Here is a 23,109-nt window from a genome sequence, read left to right as displayed (position 1 = left end):
AGTTTTATGCACACTGGAGCAGGCAAGCCTATCCACCAAAGAAAGGTTGTATTTATTGGTGACATGTGACACCTGTGATCTTGTTACTTTGCAGAGGAAGAAAAGGATTGTTCTTAAACCATGAAGAAGAGTAAGAACCGCAGCCACAAGGAGGACCACAAGAGAGGTGGAGGCGATGGTAGGAGCACTGGCTCAGATGGTAGAATGGAGGAGCACTTTTAGACAGTCGTTTTCCAGTTTAATTCAATAAATGTGTTTTTACCAGGGTTTCTTTAGTACAGTACATTTATCGACAGAGAACCCCAGCTATGATCAACAGTTCAACCCCTGTTAAAATCAAACTAGTTGGTGAGATAAAACTAGATAAAACATAAAACATATTATAAGTTCTCTCATGCCAGCTTTAGGTCCTGTCCACAAGTGTGTGTGTGTCTGTCTGTGTGTATGTATCACTGTGAGACTTTTAACTCATTCCCCCCTATTTTGACGATCTGAAACGCAAGTATCAAAACGCAAAGCGCAAGTAAATTTGTGGGCGGGACTCCGGCTCGGTTGCTATTTTGCCGGCGGGATAAATGACTTTGCGCCTGGCGCAAATCTAAAATGGGTAGGTCCGAAGTAGCTACATTACTAATGGGTGTGGTTTGGGCGTAACGTGCAATAAACCAATCAGAGCGTCATCTCACATTCCCTTTAAGAGCAGCGCTTGTTCCGTGGCGGATTGCTATTATAATGGCGGATTTGCCAGGCGCACGCCAGGAGCGGTTCACAGCCAAGGAGACCGACGTTCTAGTCAGGGCCGTAACAGATAGATAAGTGACATTGTATGGCAAAGGCAGAGCAGTTTTCTCATTGCACGAAATTGCCCGCTCATGCTGCTCATTCAAATTCTTATTCTTATATAGCCTACCCTATATTTAATTTTTTAAATTGTTTAGTTCTTGGAATTAGTTTAACTATTGTACTTTTTTACTTAATTTAAGACCCCTATATGTTTATTGTTTGCACCTTCCTGCCACAGTAAATTCCGTGTTTGTGTAACATAGGCTACATGGCGAATAAACCGAATTCTGATTCTGATGGAGATGGGAGAAGAAACCCACCCAAATTAGCTTCGGTTAAACAGGCGTGGGAGAAAATTGCCACAATTGTTACAAATCATGTTCACATACATAGAGATTTCTCATGAAAATCTTTTTGTAATCATTGAAGAAATGTAACACGCCATAAATCAAAACAATGTAACGTAGCTTTGCAGAAAGAAGACCCTGGCCTCGCCAGCAGTGTGCAAGGACCAAGCTTGCGCCCTTAAAATAGCATCTGAATAATGCGCCATTGACTTTAGACCACGTTTTTCCTGGTCAGTGGCGGAATTGTTTTTCGGAAACTGCAAAATAGCACCAGGGAACGTTTGCGCCGGAACACGCCTCCTTTTTCGCTGAACCGCCCACGGGAGCGCAAGGTCATTTCGACGTGCGTCTGTGGAGGGAAAAGTCGGCTTTGCGTCGAGTGCAAACTAGGAATGATACTTGCGTCGTTGACAAAGTCAATTGCGCTGGGTGCAAGATCGGGCCCATTATCTCCCTTAAAAGAGACACTGATCTCAACAGGATCATTCCTAGAATAAATAAATATTAAATAAAATTGGTACCAACTACCATGAATGTTCTATTGGCAACCACTAACATGAAGCTATTATATTGATAATGACTACCATTAAACTGTTCTATTGGCAATCGCTAGAATTAAGCCATTATATTGACAACCACAAGTATTAGGCTGCTATTTTGGGTACCGCTAGCATGATGCTACTGGTTACAATTGTGTTATCCTACTCCAGATGAGCCTGCTATTCTGGAGACGGAGGATCTGGACGGACAGGACATGTTTCTGGGTGGTGGCCCTGACCCTGACACCATCTCATTGGCCTCCGTCACAGCTGTCACCACAAATGTGTCCAATAAAAGGTTCTCACTTGATTACCAAATTAACATGCTACTATCCATATTCGTTTATAATCAAATGTTCTCATTTAACGGAACGTTGTGATGTATTTGACTGAGGAGGTAGAAATGGACTCACATTCTGTCTGACATCTCTCAGGTCCAAGCCAGACATAAAGATGGAACCAAGTGCAGGGAGACCAATGGACTACCAAGTAAATGAGCTTGAAAACTGATTGACTCTGTCATCTTTACTGCATCACACCAACATTAAAACACAATTGCTGAATGGTAAATCCTGTTGTTTTCTCCCAGGTCAGTGTGACAGTAATAGAAGCCAGACAGCTAGTTGGCCTCAACATGGATCCTGTGGTGTGTGTGGAGATTGGAGAGGATAAGAAGTACACATCCATGAAGGAGTCAACAAACTGTCCATACTATAATGAGGTAACAACCTCCTCTGCAATGTTATTCATGAATATAAACAGGATGGGTATACCTCAGTGGTGGAGTATTTGACTGCAGATCAAGACAGGTGCAAACACGCTCTGTCCATTGTTTAGATCAAAGTGCCAGCTATATGAATACATTATGTGTGTATTCTGTATGTGAGGAGCCAGTACTTTCAAGATATGTACTAATTCGTTCTATTTCACTTTCCAGTATTTTGTTTTTGACTTCCACGTCCCGGCAGACGTCATGTTTGACAAGATCCTGAAGTTGTCTGTGAGTCCTGATAAAACTTAATGACACATAAAAAAACGATATCGTAAGATACCCCTTTTGACATTAACATGACCTGCATCCTTCAGGTAATCCACTCAAAAAACCTGCTGCGCAGTGGCACTTTGGTGGGGACGTTCAAAATTGACGTGGGAACAATCTATAGCCAGCCAGGTAACGGACAAGCACATATGTTTTTTTTAATTTTTTTAAAGAATTATCCCCAAATCTGCTTAACTTGTTTTCTTCTTTCCTGTGATGTTTCACAGAACATCAGTTTTTCCACAAATGGGCCTTTTTGTCGGACCCTGATGACATCACGGCGGGAGGTAAAGGATACATCAAATGTGACATTGCTGTGGTGGGGAAAGGAGACAACATCAAAACTCCACACAAGGCCAATGAGAGCGACGAGGACGACATTGAGGGGTAAAAATAACCTTGTAATTGGTTTCAGAGTTAATTTATTTATCTCTGTAACTGTGCATTCTGTGATACAAAACTGTAATAATCCTTCAATATTCCTGTCAGGAACCTGCTCCTACCTGAGGGGGTTCCCCTGGAGCGTCAGTGGGCTCGCTACTACTTGAAGATCTACAGAGCCGAGGGGCTCCCCAAGATGAACACCAGCATCATGGCCAACGTGAAGAAGGCCTTCATCGGAGAGAACAAGGACCTTGTCGATCCATATGTCCAGGTGTCTTTTGCCGGGCAGAAGGTAAGAGTCAATGGTCACTCTCCAAATCATGTAAACCATAAAAGGAAATAACACTTTTTTTCTGTACGTGTGATCATAAATCTAAAATTAACTTGTTATCATGCATTTGTGATTCCAGGGAAAAACGTCCATACAGAAGAGCAGCTATGAGCCCATCTGGAACGAGCAGATTGTTTTCACTGAGATGTTTCCGCCCTTATGCAAACGTATGAAGGTTCAGATCCGAGACTCGGACAAAGTGAATGATGTGGCCTTAGGAACGCACTTCATCGACCTGCGCAAGATTGCTAATGATGGAGACAAAGGTGACCTCTGACTTCTGTACCACCAAGCGCTCTGAGCGCTTATTATGATGATTTCTTGCTGGAGTGAGAGTGTGTAAGAATGTTTAATTTAGTTGATGCTTTCATCTTAAGTAACATAACAAATTATTTAGTCAGTAAACTTGATAATCAAGGATCAGAAGTGCATAGTTATAACAGTGCACTTCAGTATTTCAGTGGTGATAGCAGGGCCGGCAAAAAAATGTTTTAGGACCCCATAAACACAATTTTTGTTTAGGGCCCCCAAAACCCTTGGGCAGGCCCTGGGCGACAGCCAGTGAAAGATCTGTATAACATCATCTGAACTACAATATTACATACCTGATGATGGGACAGTGCAACAACAAAAACATCATCACTCAAGGGCAACGTCATAAAAGTGTGTTAACCTGCAGGCTTCCTGCCTACACTGGGGCCCGCCTGGGTGAACATGTATGGCTCCACACGTAGCTACACCCTGATGGACGAGCACCAGGACCTGAACGAGGGGCTGGGGGAGGGGGTGTCCTTCCGGGCCCGGCTGCTGATCAGCCTGGGGGTGGAGATCCTGGACACGTCCTCTGGAGACATCACCAGCTCCACCGAAATCCAGGTGGAGGGGGTGTCCAACATCTCAGAGGTGGGTTCATGGAGGGCAGGCCATGCACACGATGGACCATTGTCTCTTTGGGTGATACGTCACTATGCAGCACTTTTAGGTGAATTATTGATTAGCTTTATTTAGTAGGGTTTACATTATTTACACAGTATTTCAATTAAAGAGGTCGTTTTTTGTGTGAGATAATGTGACTCATACAACAGGGTCAGTAGAGTGTAAGACTCCAACTAAGACGTCTTTGTGGGACCTGCCGGAGATAATGAATACAATTGCCTGTACACAACTCACTGTTCCCAGGGTCTCATCAACAGAATCAATGTGTGGTCATGTCACTCTCTAGAATGCATTGAAAAAAAACATTGTTAAATAGTTTGAAACACTAAGACTTTTAATATCCCTTTTCCACCATCTTTACTTATAATTTTTTTCTCCATTTACCCAGAATGCCACAGGAAAAATTGAGGAGTTTTTCTTGTTTGGGGCGTTTCTGGAGGCCACCATGGTTGACAGGAAGATCGGGGACAAGCCTATAAACTTTGAGCTCACTATAGGTAGCTGCAATCTTTCTTGATTATTTTTGTTTCCTCTTAAAACGGTGTCATTCGCCTACACAGGACAGTCTCTACAGAAACCTTCATATAGCTGTGGTGTTGTAAAACATTTTTTTATTTTTATGTTTGTGACCAGGAAACTATGGGAGTGAAGTTGACGGGGTGACCAAGCCCAAGTCAGGGAGGAAGAAGAAGGGTGCTGATGATGAGGAAGAGTCGGAGCTCATCCATAACTCCAGTGAAGAAGAGCTTGATGAGGATGGAGACCTGGCCTCGGTGGCCACCACCCCACCCATGAAACCTGTCATCACTGACAGGTCAGACAGCAAACACGGAGGAGAACTGTCTTTTTCTTTGTGAAGATGGAACTCTTTGGAGCTTCACACTAGTGTTTTCAAAATGTATATTCAAATATACCAGTCTGTTGTAGACAGAGGAGTTTATGTTCTCTTTTTGTGTTTCGTATCTTCAGAAACTACTTCCACCTGCCCTACTTTGAGAGGAAGCCTTGTATCTACATCAAGAGCTGGTGGCAGGACCAGAGACGAAGGCTGTACAATGCCAACATTATTGACAACATTGCAGACAAACTGGCGAGTCAATCGGTTTTTTCACTTCTCCCAAGGCTGAACACCAGAAGACTTGTTTACAAATTTGTGTTTGTCATTGTGTCCTTCCACAGGAAGAGGGTCTGAATGATGTCCAGGAGATTATCAAGACAGAGAAGGCCTACCCTGAACGCAGACTGAGGGGAGTCTTGGAGGAACTTGGCAATGGATGCAGGTCTCTATTTTCAGATCACAGTCAGGTTATGCTGAAACACAATACGGTTCAACAACTGACGTTGTTAAATGCTAACTTTTGTCTGTTCCAGCCAATTTGTTTCCCTGGCAAGCAAGGACCAGTCCCAAAATGGGAAAACCAAGCTGGATAGAGAGAGACTGAAGCTTTGCATGACAGAACTGGTATGAGGACTCATAGAGGTGTTTTTGTAATGGAAGAGTCCAGTAGGATAAGTAATGTTGTTGACGTGTCTGCTTGCAGGAGAATATGGGACAGCAAGCTAAGACTATCAGATCTCAGGTGAAGAAAAACACTGTGAAAGAGAAGCTCAAGCTGGTCCAGAATTTTCTCCAGAAACTGAGGTTCCTCGCTGATGAGGTGAGTCTCCGCTCAACACTACCTACATACGTGAGTTCAGAATAAGTATGCTTATTTCTTTATATATAACATACTGTATATATATTGTTTATAAGAAATGTATTTTGAATTAAGTGGTAGAACAATGTAAGTCTTAGGCTAAGTAGACTGCTAGGAAACTGTTGAGAGGAGAATGACCAAAACATACATGTACTTGTTGGAAATGTTCGATCAACTTGAAACTCCTATGGTGTCTTATCACAGCCTCAACACAGCGTTCCTGATATCTACATCTGGATGATGAGCAACAACAAGCGTATCGCTTACGCCCGCGTCCCCTCCAAAGACATCCTCTACTCTCCGGTGGACGAGGAGACCGGGAAGGATTGTGGGAAAGTCAAAACCATCTTCCTGAGGGTCAGAGGACACATTTAAGCCTACAAAAAAAATAATTTTACGTGGCATTATTTACATTACATCACAGCGAAAGTCTAAACTATCTTCCTGAGGGTTAAAATTAAATCTTCCACAAACTTCTTTAGATTTTCCTCATGGCAGTATTATATTTCCTTACCTCTTCTGTATTATCTATATTTGTAAGTTTTTACAGGAACAGCTAAACTCCACTCAATTAAAAAAAAAATATTGAAGGAAATTCAAGTGTCCTTTTGCTAATTATTTTCCATCACTGTCTTATCTTTTTTTGGCACCCAGCTTCCTGGAAAGAAAGGCTTTGGGACTGCCGGCTGGACGGTGCAGGCCAAGATAGAGATCTATCTGTGGCTGGGCCTCAACAAGCAGAGGAAGGACTTCCTGTGTGGCCTGCCCAACGGCTTTGAGGAGAACAAGTTGGCAAGAGGAATTGGCTTGCAGCCCTCACCTCCCATCAGCCTCACCTACATGAGTAAGACACAACAAGCCTCTCACAACTCAGTGTCACTTCACGGATCACAAAAATCTACTGTCATCAAATCACACTTATTTGATTTAACTACCAAAAATGTGTGAAAATCTATTAATCGTAAACTAAATGGCTCCTGTCATCTTTTGTACATTTAAAACTTTAAGTTTAAGTTTAAGTTGGAATTATTTAAATGTGATCACAATTTATGCATGACGAAAACGCACACGTGTATATGTGAACGGTCTCAGTCAAACACTCGATGTTTCCCTCCCAGTGAAACAGATCTTCCAGCTCAGAGTGCACATGTACCAGGGCCGCAGCCTGTTTGCAGCTGACAGCACTGGCCTCTCTGACCCCTTTGCCCGGGTGTTCTTCTCCACACAGAGCCAGGTCACAGAGGTAAGAGGTCAAGGTGGGGTGGAGGACAGGAGAGGAGAAGGAGGGTAAATGGGGGAGGAGGGAGAGGGGCAGAAGGAGGAGGGTGAGGGAGGGAGGAGGAGGGGGAAGGGGAAAAAGGGGAAAGGAAGGGGTGAGGAGAGAGGAGGTGATGAAGGAGGAAGCTGTGGAGAGGGAGGAGGGGGAGGGGGAGAAGAGGAGCAAAGGGGAATGGTAGAGGTGACCTGTAGGGAAGGAAACGTGCCCATGCTGTAAGGCACCAAAAGTGTGTCATAAAAACAACACTAGTTGTCAGTTAAATGTTGTTTTTCTCCTTTGTCTCTTCAGGTGTTGAGCGAGACTCTCTGCCCCACCTGGGACCAGCTGATGGTCTTTGACAACGTGGAGCTGTTTGGAGAGGCTAGCGAGCTTAGGGACGACCCTCCCATCATCGTCATAGAGATCTATGATCAGGACACTGTGGTAAGCCCTGCTCAGACACCAACATCAACACCACCTCTCTTTACTATTCTCTGGTTCAGTCAGAAGAATGTTAGTAGATGTAGTACGTTGACGATATGACTTCCATTAGCTGGGATGTCCATACCTGTGCACTGTTTCCACTGTGATCAGATCCTGTGTATAGTGTAGTAGATTCTTGCATCTCCTTGACATGTAAGACGGACATTTCATTCAAATACAGACAAGCCATTGTATTTGAATGACATCTAAAATACTTTAAGAAACCTAAAAGGATGTATTTTGAGAGCAATTAGTTGGTAAATAATGTTTCCTTTTCTGTTTCTACACATGTTTTTGCCTAGTTTTTGGATTTATACTGATTTGATGCTATATGATATTTAAATAACGTTTCTGTTAACTGACAATCCTATATTTACTCCTGCACATTAACAAACACCATTGTTATGGATGACACCTTGGATAAGTAGAGTGTGGATTCTGGTGGCTTGAATGACTGTTCTATAAAGGCACTGGGTTGTGTGCAGAGTAGCTCTAAGGCCCCAAGGCATGCAAGAGATATAAGACTGGCCCACTGGACCAGTGTAGCAGGGGGACGACTCCTTCCCAGGCTACCCTATACCTCTTGCATTCCTTCTATGGATGTTTTTTGCTCATGTGATGAAGAAACCACTGAACCTCCTCATAACCACTAACTGCTTCAGAGACACAGTTAGCTCAGGTATCCCAACTACCCCGCCACTGCTTGCGTACTGTAGACAAGCATGTAGGCTGGCTGGTCTGTTGTTTCCAACATGTCTGCTGGCAGGTCTGTTGTTTTCAACATGTGGGCTGGCAGGTCTGTTGTTTCCAACATGTCTGCTGGCAGGTCTGTTGTTTCCAACATGTCTGTTGGCAGGTCTGTTGTTTCCAACATGTGGGCTGGCAGGTCTTTCGTTTCTGCTGCAGTATACTGGTCATGGTGGTTGTCTTTCGTTTCTGTCTTATTTTTCCTTTCGTCCTCCCTCTGCTCTGAAGTGTGAGCACATCCAGCCATGCTTCCGTATCGGGAAGACGTAAATCCAATCGGTCAATGACCGGCCAAGAAGCCCTCCACAGAATTTATTTCCTTAAACATGAATAATTTCCTATCAAAAAACAAACAAAACTGCTGAATGACCTCGTATTGGTGACTGTCGACTAAGGAGACCAAATATTCCAAACCTTTATTGATTTGTGGTGTGGAGCAGTTCCCGGGTCTATGTTGCTAACCCTCCTAGTTTGCCTCCATGTGATTCCAGGGGAAAGCAGAGTTCATGGGCAGGACCTTCGCGAAGCCCATCACTAAGATGGCGGATGAGCACTATGGCCCCCCGCGCTTCCCCCCCCAGCTGGAGTACTACCAGATATACAGGGGGAACTGCACTGCTGGAGAGATGCTGGCTGCCTTCGAGCTGCTGCAGGTCAGCCTGGACTGTACTGGATTACAAACATGGATTATGTTTTATTAGTGGACAGAACCATACTGTAGTCAGACTCCCTTACATGGTTTAAATTTAAAAATGATGATTGATTTTTTTGATGTTGTTTCGGAATGGAATGTATCGAGTTATTTTACTCCAAGATGCGTTGATTGTGTCTGCATGTTGTCGTCCCAGATGAATCTGTTCTGATGATGATGGTGTATCGCTTTCTGGATTCATCTATGTTAATGTCAGTGTATCGTTGTCCCAGATTGGCCCAAATGGTAAAGCTGACCTTCCCCCCATCGACGGCCCCACTGATATGGACCGAGGTCCCATCCTGCCTGTCCCTCTGGGCATCAGGCCCGTACTCAGCAAGTACAGGATCGAGGTGAGCTGCTTCTCCGGGTCTGGTTCACCGGAAAGGAAATGTTCTGACTGAAAGTGGAATGAGAAAAAAAAATGCACATGTATATGGGAATAAAAAATTTGATTGATTTGAGGAGTTTCTCTGTGTCTGCATGCCCAACCTGTAGCTTTATAATCACATTTAGTTGAGTTATGTTTGAATGAGGAAAAGGATGTATGATATAATAATGCAAAATACAAAGTTAGTAAATGTCTCTGTTGTGAATCCCCAGGTGCTGTTCTGGGGCCTGAGGGACCTGAAGCGGGTGAATTTGGCCCAGGTGGACCGGCCTCGCGTGGACATTGAATGTGCCGGTAAAGGGGTTCAGTCTTCCCTCATCGCGAACTACCGGAAAAATCCCAACTTTAGTACCCTGGTCAAGTGGTTTGAAGTGGTGAGTTTCCTCCATTTCCTCCATTCCTAAACTAGAAGTTAAATAAAATATTAAAATATAATTCATAGGTATTCACAACTTAGTCACAAGTTACTAGGTATTCACAACAGGTAGTTTTCTTCACATATTCACAGAACATTACTGTACATAGCGTATTAACTCCCTGAAATCATCTCAAAAGTATTTTGTTTGTGTGGTACAATTGTGTTTTGGGACGTGTTACTACTTTGTTTATCCACCTGTTCTCCTCAGGACCTGCCTGAGAACGAGCTGCTGCATCCTCCCCTCAACATCCGCGTGGTCGACTGCAGGGCCTTCGGCCGCTACACCCTGGTGGGCTCCCACGCCGTCACCTCCCTGCGCAAGTTCATCTACCGGGCGGCCGACAAACAGGCCAATAACTGGAACACCACAGGTCAGCCTCGCCGTACAGGATGTGCACAGCCCTAGCAAATCCTTGCTACTGCCCAGACAAACTTGCTTTTTCACTGTTCAATGCTGCTGCAATGGTGCAATTTCAGTTGAAGCATCAATAAACTTCCTATCAATCTATCTATCTGTCTATCTGTCTGTCTATCTCTCTGTCTAACTGTGTGTCTGTTTCTCTATCTCTCTGTCTAACTGTCTGTCTGTCTGTTTCTGTCTGTGTCTGTCTGTACCAAGAAGTTTGATGCACAAAAAAACGACAGTATAGTGCAGTCATTAACATTTAACAACTGTCTTTCCTCACCATGTCCTTGCACTGTACATGACAGACTTGTCATAGTTTTCCATCATACCGTTTACTGTAGTAGACGTGTGTAAAATGTACACAGTGAACACAGTCTGAAGAATGTTCTGTATCTCTTATTATTTTAGAAGAAATAATCGTTAACATGGAGCCAGAGCCAACCGTGAAAAAGATGGACACTGTGGTCAAACTGCACTGTGTAAGATCTCCTGAGTACTATAATGTCATGATAATTACAAAAAATACATTCAAAATGTTGATGAATATTGATGTTATATCTGTTTTTTTCCCACCAGGGTTCTGATGCCGTGGTGAAGGTTGACATGGTGAGTTCACAGACAGGTCTGGGAAGGGTTCTGTTCCCCTCATCAGGAGGTATACTGGGATTTAATGGAAAGTTCTGGTCTTCTCTCCACAGGAAGACGAGAAGGAGGTGAAGGGGAAGAAGAAGAAGAGAAACAAGGGAGGAGAGGATCCGGAGGAGGAGGAGCTTGACGAGAGCATGCTGGACTGGTGGTCCAAATACTTTGCCTCGATTGAAACTCTGATGGAAGTTAGTGACCAGTCCTTTCTCTTGCTATTCAACTCACTCAACTGACTTCCTGTAAAAATAATCTCAGACATTCAGGAGCCGACTATTATTGTTGTTCAAAGTTTAAATGCTGTGCCTTTTCTTTTTCCATTGACAAGTAGTGAGTTTGGGTGAATAAGACAACTGTTGTTGTGATTCTCTAGATCCTGAAGGCCCGGGAGGCAGCCCAAGCAGATGCAGAGGAGAAAGAAGACATGGACATCGCTGCAGAAGCTGCAGGTAACACCAGGGGGTGCTGCCGCACAGAGTAGTCACTCAGTAGAGTAGAAGAAGTACTCTGAGTGGCTCACTAGAGTGGAAGACATTTTGCTATGGTCAGAGTCCCTCATTAGAGAAGTGTTTGTATGGTCATAGTGCGCATCTCTCATCTGCACCTCTCTCATCGATTAGCAATCACTTCACACACACACATCTCATCCATTCCTGTTCAACACAAAATGGCCTCCTCCTCCTCTTGCCATCTGAAATTCATTTCCATAAAATGCCTGTCATGAAAGTTGTCCACGATCAAAAAGATTAAAGTTGTTTTATCGATGTATTAAACGTACATAAAAAGATCATAAATTAATAAAGATAAACCTTTAGACCTAAAACTACTAATTAAATACTAACCATAAAAATACTGTGGTGGCTAGCTTTTTAGCCGAACAGGTGCAAAAGGAAGAATGCAGGGAGTCTGTCCAAGTTTTCAGATGCAATGGCAAGGTTTATTGATCAAGTCAGAAAGGCAACATACGTTAGGTCTCTCCGAGCACAAGATAGAGAGCCTACTTAACAATTGAATACAGACAGCATTTATAGTGCACAGAACGCCCCTTATCTAAATGGCAGTTTAGCCTGCCATGGTGTGATTATCTTCTAAACCCCTAAAATGTCAGTTTGCCCTGCCCTCTGTTCTTCGTACAAGGTCTGAGCTCTCGTGGGTGCCTCTCGTTATCTCTTGTGAGCGTTTAGTAAATATGTGATGTTCTCTCAGTATTCTACTGAGAGGCAAAATGTCAATACAACCCTATATCGTGGTGTTTTCCGCTCAGCTTAACCTGAGGTGTCTTATATCCAGTTTTCGGCCTACGACAATACATAAAGCAACCATAATCCAATATTTTATCATTACCGCACCCTGGTCAATATATATATATTTTTTATTGATAAATGACAAAGATGTACGTATTTGTTAAGTTGTGACCTGTGAGCCTTATCACGGCTATATGTTGTCTGACTGTTTACCTTGGTACCATGGCAGTTACAGTACCATGAATACTGTACTGGAGCCAGAAGACTTGTGTTTGCCAACTTTCATGTGGGATTCACGTCTCGAGGGATGTGCACCACCTCTCCTCCCCTCCCCTTCTCTCCTCTCCTCTCCTCCCCACCTCCTTTCTCCTCATCTTTCCTACCAACATCTTCTTACCTCCCTTGCGGCTACCTTCCACCTCTCTCCGTATCTCTCCTCCTCTTTCCTCTCCTGTCCACATTTCTCTCTCTCTTATATTTCCTCGTCGCTCGGCATTCTCTAACCTGTACTCAGAGATCAAATCTGACGACTCTCCTGTGAAAGGCTCCAAGAAGGGCAGGGGGAAATCCAAGGACAAGAAGAAGCCTACGCCTGGCATGACTCCAGAGAAGAAGAAGAAGAAACATGATGAGCTGAAGGTGCTTGTCTTCTGAAAGAGTTGTCGCTGTTGCAGGGGTGTTGTGGCTGGATATAGTTACGAAATTTTGAAATCTACTTTTTTTCTGTATTTTATTCCAAAGGTGTACCATAAGGAACTGGAGAATGATTTTGACAACTTTGCAGACTGGCTCCACTCCTTCAACCTGTACAGAGGAAAGAGTGGGGATGACGACGACCAGAACATGGCAGACGAGGACAGGATTATCGGGAAGTTCAAAGTAAGATGAGGAAGTGGAAGACATTGAATTGCAGGAGAGGATCACTTGTATATGTGAGTCTAGATTTTTAGTTGACTGCGTTTGTGTTTCTCAGGGCTCCATGTGCATGTACAAAGTCCCATTCTCAGATGAGATGTCCGGGGAGATGGGCTTCGACTCCAACATGGGCATGTTCCAGAATCTTCCTCACAATGACCCAATAAACATCCTTGTCCGTGTCTATGTCGTCAGGGTACGTACTTCCTGTCCCAAAACATACAGGAATTCAGAGTTGATCCCATCCCTCATTTTGAGATATTCTTCCACTTAACTGTGAAGATGTTATTGTTGCACTGCCTGGTAAGATACAGTGTAGAGTGTGTTTGGCTCTAATCCCCTGAAATATCTTTAGAACTATGCACTTCTGATCCTTGATTATCTGTAGTACTTATTATAAGCGCTATTTGAGTTGCTTTGGAAAAACCATCTTCTAAATGAATAAAATGTAAAACACATGTCTCATTTTGGCCAGGCCACTGACCTCCACCCAGCAGACATCAACGGGAAGGCTGACCCCTACATCGCCATCAAACTGGGGAAGTCTGAAATCAAAGACAAAGAGAACTACATCTCCAAACAACTCAACCCCATATTTGGCAAGTAAGTACTGTTGAATAAGTACTGGTGAATAAGTACTGGTGAATGAATACTGGTGAATAAGTTCTGGTGAATAAGTACATGTGAATGAAAACTGGTGAATAAATACTGGTGAATAAATACTGGTGAATAAGTACTGGTAAATAAATACTGGTGAATATGTACTCGTGAATAAGTACTAGTGAATGCCACTGGCATATCCTTACATTTTCCCACATGCCAAACCAAATGTTTCACCTCTATAAGATCCTTTGACATCGAAGCAACATTTCCTATGGATTCCACGCTAACGGTGTCAATCTACGACTGGGACCTGGTGGGAACTGACGACCTGATAGGAGAAACCAGGGTGGACCTGGAGAACCGCTACTACAGCAAGCACAGAGCCACCTGTGGAATCGCTTCCAACTATGCCATGTAAGCAGGATCTCTCCCATGTCACATGAGCTAACAGATGATAACACAAGAGCTCATTATCTAAGAAGGATGGCTCAGTCTGCTCATAGTTTTACAAACCGATCAGCCAAAATGTGACATTTTACAACGGTATACTGTGTTACCGGTTTCTCTTTGTAGCCTGGAAGTTCGGGTTTCAGTTTTACAAAGTTATTGTGACAATCGTTATTAACAACAGTTAATTACAGTTTTCAATAGTTAATGACAGTTAATGACTGACTTTCTGTAGCCATGGCTACAATGTGTGGCGGGACCCGATGAAGCCCACCCAGATCCTAGGCAAGCTCTGCAAGGAAGGCAAGCTCGACGGGCCCCACTACGGCCCTGGAGGACGGGTGAAGGTGGGGAACCGTGTCTACATGGGGACAACGGAGGTCGAAGACGAGAACGGTACGGCGCACAGCACAGCACGACGTGATACCACACGCAGCACAACATTCAAAAACAGGGTCATGTTTGGCAAGATCACTCAAGTTGAAGAGAAAAGCATCTGCAGCATAGCACAACACAACATGAATCAAAACACACAGCACGCTCCGAAAGCATGTTTGGTTGGGTGGTGTTTGTCCAGACACTGTGTCCAGAGGAGTGATGAGTGTGTGTGTGTTTGGGGGCAGGCCTGAAGAAGCAGACGGATGAGCACCTGGCCTTGACGGTGCTGAACCACTGGGAGGACATGCCAAGGGTGGGCTGCAAGCTCATCCCGGAGCACGTGGAGACCCGGCGGCTCCTCAACCCGGACAAGCCCGGCATCGAGCAGGTACACTATGGCACCTGAACTTAACTATACCTGTGAATTACAAGTAAGTACCGTTTCCAACTCTGGCCAAGCCCCCTTCCTTAGTTACTGTACCCTGTTGGTTATGTGACTGGAATGTTGTTATTGCTGTGTATTTAATACAGGGGCATTGTATTTTTCGATTTTTTTAATTGTATATGACACTGTAAATGTATTTCTTGGAAAGCCAATTGCCCCAGATCTAAGTTTCCAATTCAGTTGCCTGTTTGCTCATAGTTGACAGTGTGACCGTTCCTGTGCCATTTCTACGACTCTTGTCCTGTTTCTCTGTCTGGGTGTGCAGGGAAGGATTGAGATGTGGGTGGACATGTTTCCCAAGGACCTGCCTGCCCCCGGACCTGCCATTGATATTTCACCAAGGAAACCAAAGAAGTATGTCATGTATATTTTTTGAAAGGTTGCATATTTTTGGACTATTCATGCCACAAACTGATTGGACTATGTCTCTGTCGTTGGAAGATTTGAACTGAGGGTGATAGTTTGGAACACAGATGAGGTGGTTCTGGAAGACGATGACATCTTCACAGGCGAGAAGTCCAGTGACATTTTTGTCCGAGGGTAAGGGAAGATTGTGGTCCTCCAATTCATCCAAAGTCACATACATTGGAAAAGGGCCTAATCACTCACTCCTTATATTACATTATTACAAATAAAACTTGGATCGAATTAGATATTCTAGGGCTCATGAACAACTCCTAGCAAGCGGCCATTCATTTTCCCAGATGGTTCAAAACAACAGAATTGACCCTATGTGTTCCTTCCCTCTCCCAGCTGGCTGAAGGGCCAGCAGGAGGACAAGCAGGACACAGACGTGCACTACCACTCCCTGACAGGAGAAGGCAACTTCAACTGGCGCTTCGTCTACCCCTTCGACTACCTGATTGCCGAGGAGAAGATTGTCATCTCCAAGAAGGAGTCCATGTTTGCCTGGGATGAGACCCAGTACAAGATCCCGGCCCGTCTCAACCTTCAAGTGTGGGACGCTGACCACTTCTCCGCCGATGACTTCCTGGGTGCAGTGATGTTCTTGTAGTGAACCTTCAGCCTGACTGGGTTATGGTGTAGACAGTGTCCATGACAACAAAGTCCTGGGACTTCTCTGATGAATCTGCATGTGTTTGCAGGTGCGATTGAGCTGGATCTGAACCGCTTCCCCCGAGGAGCGAAGACGGCCAAGCAGTGCACCATTGAAATGGTGACCAACGAGCAGGCTATGCCCATGGTGTCCATCTTCAAGCAGAAGAGGATCAAGGGCTGGTGGCCGTTTTTGGCCAGAGATGAAAACGATGAGTTTGAACTGACGGTGTGTACTGTATGATTGCAAACGTTCAATTGTGAACACACTTATAGAACACCTGCAGAACACCTGTAGAACACCCGCAGAACACCTATAGAACCCTTGCAGAACACCTGTAGAACACTTGCAAAACACCAGTAGAACATCTATACAACACCTGTAGAACACCTGTAGAACACCTGCAGAACACTTGCAGAACACCTACAGAACATCTATACACAGTAGAGGTTTTTGGCACGGAAAACCTTGAAACCTTGCCCCTTTCCCGGGGTGCCAAATGTGCTAGGACCGCCACTGTCTATACAACACCTCTGGAACAGTTCAATTGGATAGACCCTTATTGGCAAGTTAGGCTTTGGCAGGTTTGAACTGTTGTGACAGTCTTTGGGGGGTTGACCTCATAAGCACTCACACATAAAGTTTCCGTGCTTCCATGATACTTGTTCAAGGGTATAAGTATACAGAAGGGACACCAGATAACACCAGTGTTATGAACTGTGGGTAATGTGCTGCTGATAGAGAAGGCTGTGTAAAACCAATATGCAGTGCTTTGTCTGTGTTGTGTGTGTGTTGGTGCTGTATTGGTGCTGTGTCTGTGCTGTGTCAGGGCTGTGTTAGTGCTGTGCCTGTGCTGTGTCTGTGCTGTTTTAGTGCTGTGTGAAGCCTGGTGTCTGGTGTTTTCGCAGGGTAAAGTGGAAGCAGAGCTGCACCTGTTGACAGCTGAGGAAGCTGAGAAGAGTCCAGTGGGTGAAGGACGCAATGAACCAGAACCTCTGGAGAAACCAAAGTAAGTCCACCTTTCTTCCTGATGTGAACTCACTAAACCTAACCCTAAACATTTTCCTAACCCTAAAACGTAAACCAACATAAAATGACTATAAAATGACACCTACTCACTAACCCTAACTCTAACCTCAAACCTAACCAAATTAAGCCGTCTCTGTCACGCATTGACTCACTAACCCTGCACCTAACCCGCTTACCATAACATTAATCGAAGTAGCTCACCATTCTCCCTTGAGTACTAAATTAGTATTTAGTACTTAGTACTTAGTAATTAGTACTTAGTAATTAGTAATTAGTACCACCGTTGTGTTTACCCAATTTTACCCAATACAAAAACAAATAAAAATAATTTTCTTTTAACCTTCACAATGTGGGGGGTCTGAGACAGCCCGACGGTTAAAAGAAAATGCTTCACTTTTTCTTTTAACCGTATGCGGTAAAGTTGTCGCAATACGACGGTGGGTCACAATGACTGATGGGTCAGAATGACCCGAAAATAACACAAGGGTTAAGATAAATTCATCATGTCATGGAATTCTATTGACGATGCTTATGGAAAGTCACAGACAAATGTCAAAGGTAAGGAGTTTCAGGATCCTAGGATATTAGCTACACAGTCCTGTTGCTGAAAGACAATCCTAAAAAAAGAATCATGTAATGATGAGTTGACTTCAACAAGTATGGGATTTTACATGGGATCATCTTTCCTGACCTGGTAAGTTGAAGTTATTGTACATGCCTTGACCTGATACACTTCACCTGACGACAGTGTATCGTTTCTTTATTTGAATCTTTTACACTCAGAAGTTATCAAGGATGGTAGTCTGCATTTTAGCTCACTCAGTTGTTGTGCATGTATTGTGTTAATACACAGCACCTGATCTCAGTGTGACATTGTCCTTTTCTTTAACACTTCAAAGGATGCTAGCCTGTATTATAGCTAACCCAGTTGTAACCACAGTGTATCTTTTTTGGTCTTTTACACTATAAACCTACAGTATATGGTTATCTGTAATATCACTAACCCCTCGTGTTTACCCGACCACCCCACCCTCAGCCGTCCAGACACCACCTTCCTATGGTTCCTTACTCCCCTCAAGGCCATGCGCCACCTAGCCTGCAGCTACAAGTGGCTCATCATCAAGATCGTGCTGGCCCTTCTTCTTCTGGTCATGGTGGGCTTGTTCATCTACAGCATGCCTGGATACATGGTCAAGAAGCTGCTGGGAGCTTGAGAATAAGTCATTTAGACTCGACTGTTTTTAAATGGTATGCTTCTCCTTCCTGGTTCTTGGAGATTATCTGAACAGGAAGAGATTACATACAAACATTAACGCGTAACAATGGTTTTACACAAACAAATAAACATATTCTTAATTTGTTATACAAGGAACTGCAGGTGTTATGTAGAGTACAACTGTACGCCATCATGAAGCATTTATAAAGCAAAATTAATTATCAATGAAAAAGAACACAGAATTTTAATCTAATTTTATATTTCAAATAATGTAAACATCATGATTAGTAATACCTGCACCAAATCAAGTCAAAGCCTACTTCATTCACTGTGTGTGAATGAAGTGTCCACAGATCCAATCTTTTTGTTGGCATTTGGATTTAGTTTTCTAACATGATATTTATTGGTGATAAATTAGTATAAGTTAGTGTTACAAACTGCTATCTTGGGGTTGTTTCCATGAATCTGTTTGTATTTTGTTGATCAAGTGTGCAGTAGCTTTCTGCAAGCCGTGATATTGTGAATAAACCACAAGAACAAACTGGCTCCTGTTTTCTGTGTACGGAACGTCTTTGTCCTGACTGCTTTTGGCTTTTGTTCTTCTTTTGTTTCATACACTACATGCACTGATTTGTAAACCCTAAATAAGGCAATCAATAATACGTGCATGACAAGACCATGGTTGAAAGCTCAGATTCTGTGATGACTAAAGGCTAGTTTGTAGTCAATTGTCTGACTTGCCAGCTGACAATGGAACGCTGCTGATGTCAATAAGACTGACGTGTTGGACGACTGTCAACCAACTTTATCTGTTTCAGAATCGGTTCTCGTGATTTTCAATTACTAATATGATATTTAATTAATATTGAAAATGTATAATAAAATAATGTATTTAATATGGCACCGCCTTAACAGTAATTCAGGTAAAATGTTATCTAAACCCTTGTGTTATCTTCGGGTAATTCTGACCCATCAGTCGTTGTGACCCACCGTCGTATTGCGACAACTTTACCGCATACAAAAACAAAATAAAGCATTTTATTTTAACCGTTGGGCTGTCTCAGACCCCCGACATTGCAAAGGTTAAAAGAAAATTATTTTTATTTGTTTTTGTATTCGGTAAATTGGGTAAACACAACGATGGTTCGTTATGAACCTTTGGGTCATGTGACCCGAAGGCAGCACAAGGGTTAAATGTAGGCTATTAATCACAATAATACGGAGGAGTAATCCGTTTCCAACAGTAGAGCAGATCATAAAAGATAATTAACACACAAACTGAAAAAGATTTGCAAAGAATGTTTTAAAGACTAGGGTGAATTTGGGTAATCTGGGACATTGGTTGATGTGGGACACCTAAACTCCAGAGCGTTTTCTTCCCTGCTATCAGAACCGTCGCATGGGTTGTGCCAACTGTGCGACCAAACAGGGCCTCGCGTGAAAATTTATTAAATTTCAAAGTTAAATCTGGTGCACTTTGAGAGCAAAAATAATAGGCTGGATCTATGTAGAATCTCTGCTCTTGTAAACAATGTCATGTTCTTTTAACCATAAAGAAATGTTTTGTATAGCATTGGTTCCAGAGCCAGTTGTAAAGTTGGGAAGCACGCGTAAAATGCTGTGTTGGCCACGGCCACGAATCACGTAGGTTACCCATTTTGGTTTCAAAAAGGTGAGTCTCACCTAAAGGTGAGGAGTTTGCAAGCCTGTAAATAAATCCCTAATTTCACTGGATAACAATTAATACATTTATGTATTATTATGCAAAATATTGAATGGATGAAAAAACTAAGGATGTCCCTTTCTTCATGAACTACCAGCATCAAATGATAATAGCTAAACAATAATATATATTTTTTAATTATTATTATTTTTAGGGGTGCTGAGATTAAATTTAGGGGTGCTTGAGCACCCCTAAAAAGGATCTAAAATCGCCACTGCCTAGACTACTTGTTCTGAGCAGGTGTTGTCACTGAACAGGCTGTAAAACTGTTGGCTAAGTTACAGACACTCATGAAAAACTGATGCTAATTATCTGGGAAACATTTTCAAAAAAAATTAAGTTGTCATTGTTTGTGTCAAACAAGTTGTGAATTAGTTGTGACATTAAAACAGGAGATCATGACTTACTCTGTGCTCAAAGTGATGCTCGAGCTCCAGTGGTTTGCTCTGTGGGTGAACTAAACTTTCGGAAGACGTTGTAGCAGAATCACGTGAACAATGCCAGGATATGCTTTTTTTCCATTGGTTGTTGCGTTAAATCTTACCCAGATACAATAGTGCTATTTTGTGATTAGCCATTGTGTAGAACCTTTCTTTTTTTTTTGATTGGGTGATAAGTGGCAGGCTCGACTAATATGGAAGCAAATCGTGACCAAAATTTAAATTAAAATGCATTTGCAGAAATGCTTTTTCATTTTAAGAATGTGGCTGCATTATTGGACTCATAAATAACATTCTATTAACATCATTCTATTTTCATTTTCATTTTCTTCTTCAAGACTGCACATTTTATGCCATAATCAAAAAGAAAACAGAGCGGACATTGCTTTTTCGTTTTCTTGGTCTGCCCGCAAAGTAGGCTACTGCCCATAATTCGAAAACCAAAAAGCAATCTGAGCGGCGCAGCAGAGTGACGTCAGTAGCCGCTCTTCTTCAGCTCCCTGCTGACCGAGCTACCCATCTTGTTCGGTAGGGGGCGGTGTGCACATCTGCATTGCATTACATTGCAAATGTGCCGGGAAATTGATTTAATTGCCGGGTCCTTAGAGGACGCATCACAGATCACATCAGACGCGGCACCCCGGTTGGGAAACACTTAGTTGATAGCTAGTTTCGTTTTGACTGACAACATACTGATGTTGCTCGTCCACTAATGCCCTAATAAACACATAGAATAGGATTTGCTTCTCTTGCTAGGCTACCTGTTCAAAGTCAAAGTGAACTTTATTGTCAATCAGACCATGCAACAAGGCTAATTACACAGACGATTGAAATTGCGTTTCCCCATACTCCAAATGTGCATAATACAACATTTTAACATTTGACAATAGTGCAATCAACAGATTAAAAAACAACATATACGATAATAATAATATAGGAGTAAAGTGCAAAGTGCAGAATAGCAGCATGGATTCTAGGCCTATATGTTATTTTTGCATATGAAGTGCATAGTGCAGTTAAAAATATATATAATTTAGCAGTCAGTCATTGGCCGGGTTTCCCAGATTCGTTAAGAAGCTCTTAAGCGCTAAGAGCTTCTTAGGAGCGTTCTAAGAGCGCTGTGAAAGAAGGACGTGTTTCCCAGAGTAGTTCTTAGCTTAAGAGCTTCTTAACGAATCTGGGAAACCCGGCCATTATATGTTCATTTCCCGACTGGGTCTTCGGGTACGAGTCATGAAAAAGGATCCAAAGACTCGTACCCGAAGAGTGACGTGAAAAAGGATCGAAAGACTCGTACCCGAAGACCCAGTCGGCAGATGAATTAATCATTGACCCGAAGACCCAGTCGGCAGATGAACTAATCTTTTAGCCGATGACATGACACGGTCGGGACGTGAACAATTCGTTCATCTTTCGGGTACCAGTCTTAGGATCATTTTTCACGTGACCTGCATAGGCTCAGAAGAGTAACAGAAAATATTTGTTTACCTCATTCACTTTCGCGTGACTAGGTTTCGTAAGACGTGAATGATATTCGTTCACAAGTAATAATTACAGGTTTTGTTAAACATTTTTGTACTTACGGTTCAGTGCAGTGTAATTATTTGCCGTGATAATTAAATGCTAGTGTGATAATAAATGACCATTTCAAATCATACATCAAACTGTCATCATGCATGATTTTAATGCAGGAATTTTTATTTTAAAATTGTATCTGCTGGTTTACATGTACTAACATATAGCCTACATGAGAATATGATAAAGGTTTGCAGTGGACGTATTCAGGCCAGGAATTGGCTATAAAATGTTGAGCAACCAACCGCGCTTGTCACTTGTCTGCCCCCCAATCCCTCCACCCTCAGTCGTCCAGACACCACCTTCCTGTGGTTCCTCATGCCCCTGAAGGCCATTCGCTACTTGGTCTGCAAACAGTACAAGTGGCTGATCTGCAAGATCCTGCTGGCCCTTCTACTTGTTGTATTGCTGGGCCTCTTCCTCTACAGCATTCCTGGCTACCTGGTCAAGAAGCTGCTGGGGGCTTGAGAATTAACGAAGAGCGACTGCTTCAGTTAGATTGGGCTGTTTTCGAGTTGTATGCTTCTCCCATCTGGTCTTGGAGAAACTTTTTTTTCCTTGACTCTAAAACATACACATTGCAGCAGTTTACATAGAAACCAAAGAATATTCTTAATCTGTCATACAAGGAACTGCAGGTGTTATGATGTTCTGTTAGGGTGTGACTGTACACTTTCCTTGGACTTAGAAACACAGTTATGACATTTGGATTTTAGATTTTGTTTTTGCTTGAAATCCGTTATACTATTTAGTGATTGACCAGTTAGTATTCTGTTAAAAACTGCTATCTTATGGTTGTTTCCATGAATCTGTGTTTGTATTTCGTTGTTCAACAGTGTGCAGTAGCGTTATGCAAGCCCTGGTACTTGTGAATAAACAAACAAGAACAAACTGGGTCCTGTTTTCTGTGTACAGAACATCGTTGTCATGACTGCTTTCTGCTTT

The 23,109-nt window shown here is 42.9% G+C and overlaps 1 protein-coding gene across 1 annotated transcript; it reads left to right on the top strand.

Moving 5' to 3' along the window:
* Positions 1–138: 138 nt before the first annotated feature.
* Positions 139–22,807, top strand: LOC134026602 (otoferlin-like; the record flags this gene model as incomplete). Its single annotated transcript, XM_062469495.1, has 41 exons — positions 139–166; positions 1,841–1,967; positions 2,104–2,158; positions 2,259–2,390; positions 2,607–2,669; positions 2,756–2,840; positions 2,936–3,095; positions 3,198–3,384; positions 3,503–3,689; positions 4,103–4,326; positions 4,748–4,856; positions 4,993–5,173; positions 5,329–5,449; positions 5,539–5,639; positions 5,731–5,821; positions 5,901–6,017; positions 6,261–6,413; positions 6,711–6,900; positions 7,175–7,299; positions 7,624–7,758; positions 9,036–9,197; positions 9,469–9,588; positions 9,839–10,000; positions 10,253–10,415; positions 10,859–10,929; positions 11,027–11,056; positions 11,149–11,283; positions 11,466–11,541; positions 12,851–12,975; positions 13,078–13,215; positions 13,310–13,447; positions 13,727–13,854; positions 14,098–14,268; positions 14,537–14,697; positions 14,925–15,067; positions 15,390–15,478; positions 15,566–15,664; positions 15,878–16,119; positions 16,231–16,409; positions 17,090–17,190; positions 22,452–22,807. Coding segments are annotated over 41 exons (5,385 nt in total), but the record flags the coding sequence as incomplete, so codon positions are not given.
* Between the last annotated feature and the right edge of the window lie 302 nt (positions 22,808–23,109).

The sequence above is a fragment of the Osmerus eperlanus genome, chromosome 9 (genome assembly GCF_963692335.1).
Source record: "Osmerus eperlanus chromosome 9, fOsmEpe2.1, whole genome shotgun sequence".
NCBI classification, from domain to species: domain Eukaryota; kingdom Metazoa; phylum Chordata; class Actinopteri; order Osmeriformes; family Osmeridae; genus Osmerus; species Osmerus eperlanus.
This window is presented reverse-complemented; position numbering and strand designations above follow the sequence as displayed.